The sequence below is a fragment of the Carlito syrichta genome, unplaced genomic scaffold (assembly GCF_000164805.1).
Source record: "Carlito syrichta isolate Samal-C Ts95f unplaced genomic scaffold, Tarsius_syrichta-2.0.1 Scaffold306628, whole genome shotgun sequence".
NCBI lineage: Eukaryota > Metazoa > Chordata > Mammalia > Primates > Tarsiidae > Carlito > Carlito syrichta.
This window is the reverse complement of record NW_007250724.1, coordinates 147,145-158,668: the sequence shown is the minus strand read 5'-3', so window position 1 is coordinate 158,668 and position 11,524 is coordinate 147,145. Positions and strand designations below refer to the sequence as shown.

Here is an 11,524-nt window from a genome sequence, read left to right as displayed (position 1 = left end):
CACCGCAGCCTTGACCTGCTGGGTTCCAGCGATCCTTCCGCCTCAGCCTTCCAAGTAGCTAGAACTATAGGCGTGTGCTACCACGCCCGGCTAATTTTTTGATTTTTTATTCTAGAGATGAGGTCTCGCCAAGTTGCCCAGGCAGGTCTTGAACTTGTGGGCTCAGGCAATCCACTCACCTCGGTCTCCCACAGCGTGGGATTACAGGCTGAGCCACTGAGCCCGGCGGAAGGTGTCTTTTCAATGATCCATTTCAAATAGTAGAGACAGCGCCTCGTGAAACCTCACTGCTTGGATCTGTAGAGGCCTGCCTTGGCAAGGCAGTGACCTGGTCACTGATTTCTGACCCTTCAACTCCCTCACCCCTCAGCCAAGCTGCAGAGCCGGTCCAACCTGCAGCCATCTATGACTAGGTACCATATACAGCACCCTGAAGGCACTCCCACATGAGTTGGTCAAGCCCTCCTCATTGCAAGCTCACAGAAGCAGGATGTGTAGTCCTGCTGATGGAGTCTGAATGTGGTACTGACTCACACTCAGGGTTATATTCTTTTTTTGTTTTTTTTTTTAGTTGGAGTCTCACTCTGTTGCCCAGGCTGGAGTGCAGTAGCACGCTCACGGCCACCCCAGCGTCGACCTGCTGGGTTCCAGCGATCCTTCTGCCTCAGCCTTCCAAGTAGCTGGAACTACAGGTGCGAACTACCACGTCCAGCTAATTTCTTTTTTTAATTGTAGAGACGAGGTCCCGCCAAGTTGCTGGGACAGATCTTGAACCCGCGGGCTCAGTCAATCCACTCGTCTTGGCCTCCCGAAGTACTAGGATTACAGGCTGAGTCACTGAGCCCAGCCAGGATTACATTCTGAACACACTTGTCCAGCAAGTGTCTGGTCTGAAGTCTAAAGAATTTTATCTGATGTTCACTATTCTCATCTAGAAACAACAATTAATCCTTTCCTCCCAAAAAGTAAGAGATAGTTTAACACAGTTACAACCACTAATAAACGTCTCAGAATCAGTCCTTCAATCCCAAGTCCTGACATCATCTAGTTCACTTTTTCTCTTACAGTCCTTGTCAGAAATTTTTTTTTTTAAAGCGCACAAGTCAGCCTGGCTCGGTGGCTCAGCCTGTAATCCCGCACCTTTGGGAGGCTGAGGTGAGTGGATTGCCTGAACCTGCAGGTTCGAGACCCCCCTGGGCAACTTGGTGAGACCTTATCTCTACAATAAATCAAAAAATCACCCGGGCATGGTAGCGCATGCCTGTAATTCCGGCTACTCGGAAAGCTGAGGCGGCAGGATTGCAGGAGCCCAGCAGGTTGAGGCTGCGGTGGCCGGGAACGGCCACTGCACTCCAGTCTGGGTGACAGAGTGAGACTCCAACTCAAAAAAAAAAAAGCACACAAGTCTGTATTTTCAATAAGTATATGAGTTGATGAGTCTGGGCAAATACCATTCTGAAAGGCCACCCCCAAGGATGCCTTCCTTTGCCAACCCGCATTTCCCGGTGTGCTGTGTTCACAAGGGGTCTATTCAGAACCAGGGAACACCCACTCAAGGCAGGAAGAAACTGCAGTTCATCTCACGCAGACAGGGTTGCCACAAAGCTCTCAAGCATCCAAAGAAATGCTCCTTTCATGAACTTCCCTTCTCAGCCAAAGAGAGTGCCCATTGTTCTCAAGGCAACAATTAGGGGCCTGCGCCAACAGTTGAGAGCACAGTCCTAGGAAGGGCTGCTCCCAGCCTGCCGACATCTTGGGCTGAGGGAAAGTCCACATTGTTTGCAGGCAAAGAGGCTGAGTGGAGGCAGGACTGAAAAGCCATCTTTAAAGGCTCTACCAAAATAAGACATCTGAGGGGGCTCAAAAGGGGCAGCCAAGTCATTTTATGAGATGCAAAGATGTCCTTCCCTGACCACTCTAGAAAGGAAGGGTCAGAACATCTCCAAACATTATAATCACATTCCTCAGCAACACCACACTCAACTAAAGTCAGAAAAGAATCTGCAGGAAGCCAACACCAGGATAGTTGGCTTATACTGTGGACAACCCAGAACAGGCTAGGATACACTGAGCAAAGGCCAAGCTGGCTTTAGTGCAGGCAGCTGTGAGAGCATAGGACTGAGTTAAGACCTGGGATGAACTCTGTGTACAGGCCTCCAATCTGATTTAAGGAAGCACACAGCAGGACCATCTGCTTTAGGTTGTTCTGAGGCCACACGATTGAACATGAGTCTCATGGCCCAGGTATCTCAAAAGGGCTATGCTGGCCACGAGAACCTAGAGGCCGCCTGCAGTCCCTTCTCACAACATCTAGGGAAAGGAGTCTATTTGAGAGGTAAGTTGGGGTCAATAACAGCAAACCAATTTTCAAGGAAGCGCTAGAGAATGGCAGGGTAACAAAAAGTGCCAGCCAGGCTGAGACTGGACAAGGGCTGTCAGAACATGCAAGGGTATCAGGTATGGGCACAGCAGAAGAACCAGGATTTCAGGGCTATATACTCTAGATAGATAGGCTCCTTCTTCTTTCTCCTGATCTTATAGAATGATGTGTGAAGTAGACACCACTATAAAGTTTAAGTGAAGCCTTTGCTTTAGGAGTTACCTAGTGGGTATACTGAAAGGCACACGTGACTGACGTCAAGCAGCTTATCTCTGCCATTGTGACGCCCAGAGTTGCCATAAGCTCCTGAAATAAAGTAACCAATAGCCCATCTAGGTCAAATTAGGTTTTGTAGGCAGCCAACATAGCTCACTTAGAATGAAACCCTCAATTTTCTATTATTTCAACAGACTGGTATTAGAATGTGTTACAAGCACTGGATTATTACACCATCAACCCTCATGCACATCCCCTAACTCATCAGCAAGTATGATAATCATGCCATCTACTCTCACCAGATCTCAGGACAGACCATGCTACACTACCCTTGTGAATACTCATTAAGCAACTCAGCCATGTCCAAATAGGCTAGAAAACCCTCACCTTGGACACTCCACATGGGCTTAAGGGGAAGTCAGGCCAGGACCAGTACTTCCTGCCTCAGTTCCTCACTGGCTTTTTCCTCCGCTGATACCTGAGTAAGATACCCTGAGTAGCTCCCTATGGACCCACTTCTCTATCAACTTACCTTTACCTAAATAGACAACCCTGCCATAAGCAGACACTGGCCTCTCTCTGCTGAGGAGCCCAACTCCACATTCTTCCAAAAACTTCTCAAATTTCCAACATGGAGCACTCTACAACCCACTACCACCCCAGAAGTCTTCCCCTTGTTGCTCCATCTCTGTTTACACTTCATTACACAGCATGCCTTTAATTAAACACCTACTTTGGCTTTTTGTTTGGTTTTTTTTTAGTTTTTGAAAATGACTCGTTTCTGGACACTTAACCAAAGTGCCCCTAATACATACTTTATTAATATTCTATTCAAGAAATTGAAAGGGTGCAACATGATGCTTTGATAGAAATAAACATAGTGAACTAATAACTAAAAATATCATCTCACATAGTTACCTTTTTTGGGTAAGATTACAAAATGTCTACTCTCTTAGACATTTTTCAGTTACAATACAGTATCACACAAAATAGTCCTCATGCTATTTTTCAGATTTCTAAATTTATTCATTCTACACAACTGTTAATTTGCAACCTTTGATTTACATGTCCCTATTACTTCACCCTCCAACTGTGGTAATCATTTCTCTATTCTACATATTCAACTTTGTTTTCTTTTAAGCACCTACTTTGAAACAGGCTCTGTGCTAAGTGCCCAGAATGTACTGCGGAACTCTGAATAGTCTACCAGTCGGGCATCACCTTTCACTGAATACATAGGGTCAGCCCTGCTCTCCCAAACCCCTGGTCCTGCAGCCTTCAGAGGCTTCCTCCTAAAAGCTAGAACTATAAACCAGCTACTTACTTGCAACCAGTTTTGGGTCCCCATGATGGATCAGCTTCTACTCTGGCTCAAAGATGTCCCTGTACAAGTTAGGTTGTGCAGACCTGTCCCATCACATATGACACCACCCATGCCAAGAGCAGACCCAGGGTCTCCCCCACAGTCCTGCAACAGACAACTACAAGGATAGCCTCCTAAAGCTGACAGAACAAAGTATTAAGTTATAATTCCAAAGCACACTGACATGCAAAATAAACAAAGATCAGTCACCTAATAAAACTTATAAACCATAGCTCGAGAAACCTTTTGGGTGCTCCCTACAAACTAGCTCTGTTCCTACAGGCTATGTGGTCTGGCACAAGTCATTCAATATCACTTTGTCATCTAAAGACAGATTATCTGCTGAAGGGCCCAGGAGTAAAGAAACCCCAGTAGCAACACTTACCATTCAATAGCATTCACCACCAAAAGATATCAAGCTTCTTGGAGAGACGGCTATGGGAGGGTAAGTACAATATGGGCCTGGAGCTTTTTGTTATGCCAGAAAGAAAGGAAGTGCTAGAAAAACTGACAGAGGCACATCACAAGAACACAGGAACCAACTTAAAGGGGTTTCCAGTGGTCAGATCTGGGACAACTTGGACATCACAATAATTAAGGAGAGCAATACATTATAAACCACTGAACATTAACGATGAGTCTGTACTAATAATGGATCAATAAACACATAGCTAAGAGTCAAAGGGATGGGTGGGGCCACTTCCCAATGCAAAATACAACAAGAAGACATTTGAAAGTTTGTGTGTCACAGGACCCAGGGATCAAAGCAGGCAAGGCCATAGGACACTGTAAGACAGCATGCAAGCTTAGTCTCTTGATGCCCCAGCACAGGCTGGCATTTCTTCCTGCATTCAACCAAGCAGGCTTTGACAATCCAAAACAGGTGCTAAATGGAACCTCATTCCCTCTGCCAGCTACCAACATTTGAGGGCTCACTATGTGATAAGAGGCAAACATGCAGACTAATAAAAATCAAGAACTTCAAATACATAATTTGCTAAGAGGGCTATAACATAGGGTTTTGTGGGAAAGCTGCTTTTATCAGGATAGAAGAAAAGGGATCTAATACTCCAGATGATGTTTAAGTTGAGCCCAAAAGAGGTGACTGTATCCATACAGAAAGAAGAGCCAAAGGCTTGTGGTGGGCCCTGAGTTAGGTGTGCTTATGGGACAGAAAGGGCTTGGTATGGCTGGGACAAAGTACACAAAGGAAAAGGAGAGGGAGAGGAGGTCAGAAGCAAATCACATGGGGCTTGAGCCTAAGTGCAGCTTATAATGGGTGATTTTGAATAGATTTAAGCTTTAGAAAGATACTGACCTCTTTTGTCGCAATGTGGAGAACAGACTGAGAGGTCAAAGAAAAAAGGCAGAGAGGTATAGAAAGAGGTGAAAAAGTGGGTAACTTGAATGAAGGGCAATGGTGATAGGCTCCAGATATGACTGAGGGTCACCCCAACAAGCATCCTTGGACCAATGTCTGTAAGAATATTGAACAGCTTGATCCTTCTGTAGTTTGTTTAGCATGCGCGTGTGTGAGACATGCCACTCTTAAACCTTGTTACGATGTGGCACATTACCTGTCTGACAATGGAAAACAAAAAAATATTGGGCAGCTATTAAAAGTTACATTCTCAAAGAACATTCAATGACCACGGGGGGGGGGGGCGGGGAAGAACCTCAAGCCACAGTGAATAAAAAAAAGGTTAAAAAATATGTCCAGTACAATCCTAAGATGTCTGTGTATATATGTGGCATGAATATCTCTTGATGAGCATAGAAAATGATGGAGAGCTTCACTCTGAGTGGTAAAAACCACAGGAGGTTTTCTTTTTCTCTTTCTATATTTTCCAAAATGTACATTTACGCATCACGATTATAAAAAGAAAAAAACTCCTTTAATATAAGATCCTGTTTTACAGAATGGGGAAACCAAAGCTCTAAGAACAAGATCAGGCTTTCTGACCTTCTGACTCCTTAACCTGTACAACATGAAGGTTAATACAATCCTGTTGGTTAAGACTGTTTGGAATGAGCCAGGTATAGTGGCTCACACCTATAATACCAACACTTAGGGAGGCTGAGGCAAGAGGATTGCCTGAGCCCACGAGTTTGAGGCTGGCCTGGGCAACATGGCAAGACCTTGTCCCTACAATTCATCAAAAAATTAGCCAGGCATGGTGGCACATGCTTGTAGTTCCAGCTATTTGAAAGGTCAAGGCGGAAGGATCGCCTCAGCCCAGCAGGTTGAGGCTGAGGTGACTGTGAGTATGCAACTGCACTCCAGCCTGGGTGACAGAGTAAGACTCCAACTCAAAAAAAAAGATTGTTCGGGATAAAGAGTCACACATCTTCATCTGTTTTTTTCTACAAGCTCATTAGCTACTAAATGGTCTGCTTTCCACAGATAAATATGCTTGGATAAAATCCTGTTTTCATAGTAAAATCTCTTTATTCCCTTGGTGAATAAGCCTGTTAATGTCTCTCTGCCAGATACAGCAAATATCCGACTCAAAATATCAGTTCAAGGCACTTCTGGTCAAGATTAATCCGTGTAAAACATTCCAGTGGCCACCGGAACAAAGGTAAACAATGCAGAATTTGGATATTCAGAGGACCAAATCTAAAGTTACACAAGAAATATACCCTCCAGAACCACTATTATTTATCTAACAGTAAGACTACTATCTGGTTTGCTGGAATATTATGAATCTATATGGAAACCTAACGCAAATATTCTGCAAACTAGAAAGAGGTATGTAGAAGTAAGCTGCTACATACGCCAGGATCTTCGGCAGTATGGCTACCCCAAAGATCACAAGGTCATCCTGGAAACAAACCATGTCCTAAAAAGAAAGGGGCCAGGAGGGAAATGGAGGAGAGCACAAGGAGGGTGCAGACAGAGTAGGTCTACCCAGATTCAAAGAAAAAGGGCATAGACTCACCTCTCCAAGGAAAGAGTGACATAGAATTTGTGGCCATGGCTGGATGCAGTGGCTCAAGTCTATAATCCCAGCACTTTGGGAGGCCAAGAGGAGAGGACTGCCTGAGCCCACAGGTTTGAGACCAGCCTGGGCAAATTGGTAAGACCTCATCTCTACAATACATTTTAAAAAAATTAGCCGGGCATGGTGGCACTTGCCTGTAGTCCCAGCTACTTGGAAGGCTGAGGTGGAAGGATCACCTAAGCTCAGCAGCTTGAGGCTGCAGTGGCCATGAGTGTGCCACTGCACTCCAGCCTGGGTGACAAAGTACGATCCCAACACACACACACACACACACACACACACACACACACACACACACACGAATCTGTGGCCATTTCTAATCTAATACCTTGGGTTTGTGGGTCAAGGACCCACCCAGGGCCTGTGTGCACTTCAACCAATGGAATACAGTTGGAAGTGTTGCTATGTAAGTTTCCATGCCTAGGCCTTATGAGACTGGTAGTTTCCTTTCCTGTTTCTTGGAATACCCAGCCTTAAAACCCAACTGTCATACTATAAAGACACCTAAGCAGCCCATGGAGAGGTCTACATGGAAAAGAACCAAAAACCCTGACCAACAGTCCCAACTAAGCTCCCTGTCAACAAAACTATCAACTTGCCAGCCATGAATGAGCCATCTTGGAAGTGGATCCTCCAGCCCTGGGTGAACCACTCACTATAGCTAGTGCCATGTGAAACAGAGATAAGATTCCCAGATGAGCCTTGAATCCCTGAATTCCTGGCCACAAAATTTTGAGCAAAACAAGTCAGTTGTTTTAAATCACTAAGTTCTGGTGGTTTAAACACATCAACAGACAGTCAAAACACTATGTACATACAGTGGACTAAATGCAGAGAAGATAATTAAAAATACCAATATAAAATATAAATCTCAGAATATTTTTAGTTCATAGCCAAGCCACACCTCTAGGGAAAGAATGCTGTAGGGCAGGAGCCAGCAAACTATGGTTGTGAGCCAAATCTGGCCTGACACCTGTTTTTGTATGTAGCCCATAGTCTTTGCAGCCCATAGACTTTCTTTCTTTCTTTTTTTTTTTTTATTGTATAGTTGAGGTCTCACCAAGTTGCCCAGGCGGGTCTCAAACCCGCGGGCTCAGGCAATCCACTCACCTCAGTCTCCCAAGGCGTGGGACTACAGGCTAAGCCACCGAGCCCGGCTTAGACTTTCAAATGAATTGGAAAAAAAAGAAAAATATTTCTTGAGGTGAAAACTATATAAAATTCAAATTTTAGTTTCAGTATCTACAGTAAAGTTTTACTGGAACACAACCATTCCTACAGACTGGAGTGCGTGGCCGCTCCCGGCCACCGCAGCCTCAAGCTGCTGGGCTCCAGTGATCCTTCCGCCTCAGCCTTCCAAGCAGCTGGAACTACAGGTGTGCGCTACTACGCCTGGCTAATTTTTTGATTTATTGTAGAGATGAGGTCTTGCCAGTTGTCCAGGCGGGTCTCAAACCCATGGGCTCAGGCTATCCACTCACCTTGGCCTCCCAAAGTGCGGGATTATAGGCTGAGCCACCGAGCCCAGCTTACATATTGTTTTTGTGTTTGTTTTTTTATTTCGAGTTGGAGTCTCACTCTCTCACCTAGGCTGGAGTGCAGTGGCACGCTCACGGCCACCCCAGCATCGACTTGCTGGGTATCAGCAATCCTTCCACCTCAGCCTTCCAAGTAGCCAGAACTATGGGCACGTGCTACCATGCCCAGCTAATTTTTTATTTCTAGTAGAAACGAGGTCTCACCAAGTTGCCCAGGCTGGTCTCAAACCCGTGGGCTCAGGCAATCCACTCACCTAGTCGTCTCAAAGTGCTGGGATTACAGGCTAAGCCACTGAGCCTGGTCTCATTTACATATTGTAATGGCTACTTTCACACTATGCGGGCCGAGTTGAAGAGTTATGACAGAAACCTTATGGCCTGCAAAGCTTAGAATATTTACTATCTAGCCCTTTAAGAAAAAGTGTGCTAACCTCTGCTCTATGAGATGTCCATAACTTGAGAGGAACATCTCACACATCTGCCCATCACACAGACTCACTCAGTATATAGGGAAATCCCAAGGTTTCACATACCCAAACAGAGGGATGTTGCTTCCTGTTTCACCTGATTTTCCACCCTGGGCCAACCAAGACACTCTTTTCTGTACACTGTTCTCAGATCCCCCTTGTTCTCTGAACTGCTTCCCCAAAAGGACATGGGGCAAGGCAGAAGTTTGGGTACTAATTTTGGTTAAATGATCAAATGCATTAGTAAACATAAATCAGCAAACCAGAGAAGAACTTTTTTTTTTTTTTTTTTTTTTTTTGGGAGAGATGAGGTCTCACCAAGTTGCCCAGGCTGGTCATCCCTGAGCTCAGGCAATCCTCTTGCCTTGGTATCCCAAAGCGCTGGGATTATAGGTTTGACTCACCACGCCTAGTTATATCTTTTTTTTTTTTTTTTTTTTTCAGTTGGAGTCTCGCTTTGTCGCCCAGACTGGAGTGCAGTGGCCGCTCCCGGTCACCGCAGCCTCAACCTGCTGGGCTCCAGCAATCCTTCTGCCTCAGCCTTCCAAGTAGCCGGAATTATAGGCATGCGCTACCACACCCGGCTGATTTTTTTATTTATTGTAGAGATGAGGTCTTGCTGCCCAGGTGGGTCTCGAACCCGCGGGCTCAGGCAATCCACTCACCTCAGCCTCCCAAAGGCGCGGGATTACAGGCTGAGCCATCAAGCCCAGCTATATCTTATTTTTTTAAGAGGTGAGATTCTATTGCATCAGCCATTGGAGAGCAGCAGCCATGGCTCTGCACTACCCCATGACTGTGGGCCTCAATAAAGGCCACAAGGAGACCAAAAACATGAGCAAACCAAGGCACAGCCACCACTATGGATGCCTGACCAAACATACCAAGTCTGTGTGGATATTATCCAAGAGGTATGTGGCTTTGCCCCATATGTGTGGTGTACCATGGAGTTGCTTAAGGTCTCCAAGGACAAACCGCCCTAAGAAAAGGGTAGGGACACACATCCATGCCAAGAGGAAGTGAGAGAAGCTGAACAATGCCCTGGTTGCCATGAGGAAAGCAGCTGCCAAGGACTTTCCTCCCCACTCTGTGCACAATATTGCCCAGGCTGTAGTAAGGTGGTGTGATCATAGCTCACTGTAGCCTGGAACTTCTGGACTCAAGCAATCTCCCATCTCAGCCTCCTAGGTAGCTAGAACTATACGATACCTGGCCAATTTTTATTTATTTTTTTATTGTTTGTAGAAACAAGGTCTCACTATGTTGCTTAGGCTGGTCTCAAACTCCTGTCCTCAAGTGATCCTCCTGTCTTGGCCCCAACAAAGTGCTAGGACTGCAGGCATGAGCCACACCCAGTCTTTCAGTACTTCTGATATTCTGTATTTCTTAGGCTTAACTCCATGGTTTATAAAAAGCAATCTTTTCCTATACATATGACAGGCCCTTCCACTAACCAGAAGACCTAGAGTACAGAGAAAAGGCTTTTTCTTGGTGACATTCTCAGGATGGGATCAAGAATAAAGTTTAGGATGTTATTCCTAAAGTTATATAGGGATCCTCTTGTGAATATCAGTGGCTGTCCTTCTCCTGGGGAGCATTTAGCAGGTAATGGAAGATTTAAACTCAGATCTGCTGGAGCTAAGAATTGCAAAGGAAAGGACATCAAAACTAAAATGGAAGATAAGAACTCTTCCTCATTTATGTTTTATATCCAGTCTCACCTTGATGATTTCTCCACTGGAGGCAATTAAATCTGCTGGAATGGTCACTCGAAATGAGCGCCCGACAACAGCTGTGCCATCAGGAATTCCAACCACTGTGGGAACAGCCTCATGGAGGTCTGAAAGCACTGAATGCATAGATGCCTCAAGCTGGTTCTCCCAGTCCCTGACGGCCTCCGAAGGTTCACCGGGCCAGTGGGACTGAGCCATGGCCACAGAGAGCAGAAGGAGAAAGGTCTTCCCCCAGAGGGGAAGCAGCAGCAAGAGGCCCACAGACATCCTCTTCCCAGGCCCAAATTGTTCAAGTCGACAGTCTTGCTAAGTAAGGAAGCAAGTGACTTGGTCCCAGAGCTGGGTCTTCACCTTCTGCACACCTGCTCCATCCCAGAGCACTCAGAGCCTGCAAAGAAGAAGAGAAGATCAGACTTGAGCAATCCCCATAGTTCAAAGTCATGCACTACTCCCAAGTGTTCTTGCCAAAAACTTCTACCCTGAATTGGATGAAGCCTCCTACCCCTATGCTCTCTAGTCAGAAGCCATAGCTTCATGCAGCTTCTGAGCACTGGAAATATAGCTGGTTCATTAAGTGTAAAATACACATAGAATTTTGAACACTTTTTTTTTCTGAGTTGGAGTCTCTTACTCTGTTGCTCAGGCTGGAGTGCAGGGCCACGATCACGGCAACTGCAGCCTCGACCTGCTGAACTCAGGTGATCCTTCCCCATCACCCTTCCAAGTAGCTGGAACTACAGGCACATGCCACCATGCCTGGCCAATTTTTTTTTTTTTTTAATTTGAAGTCTCACTCTGTCGCCCCGGCTGGAGTGCAGTGGC

At 45.7% G+C, this 11,524-nt stretch overlaps 1 protein-coding gene across 5 annotated transcripts in view; it reads right to left on the bottom strand.

Annotated features, from left to right (window-relative positions):
• The window catches only part of DAG1 (dystroglycan 1), a 79,373-nt gene that overhangs the window by 11,857 nt on the left and 55,992 nt on the right, over positions 1 to 11,524 (bottom strand). For 4 of the 5 annotated variants that reach the window (XM_008063167.1, XM_008063166.1, XM_021715079.1 and 1 more), the window contains one exon: positions 10,691 to 11,090. In XM_008063167.1, the coding sequence (XP_008061358.1) occupies positions 10,691 to 10,969 (279 nt within the window). In that variant the 5' untranslated portion in view covers positions 10,970 to 11,090. The remainder of the gene's footprint in view (positions 1 to 10,690; positions 11,091 to 11,524) is intronic. The other variant, XM_021715080.1, reaches the window with a different exon arrangement.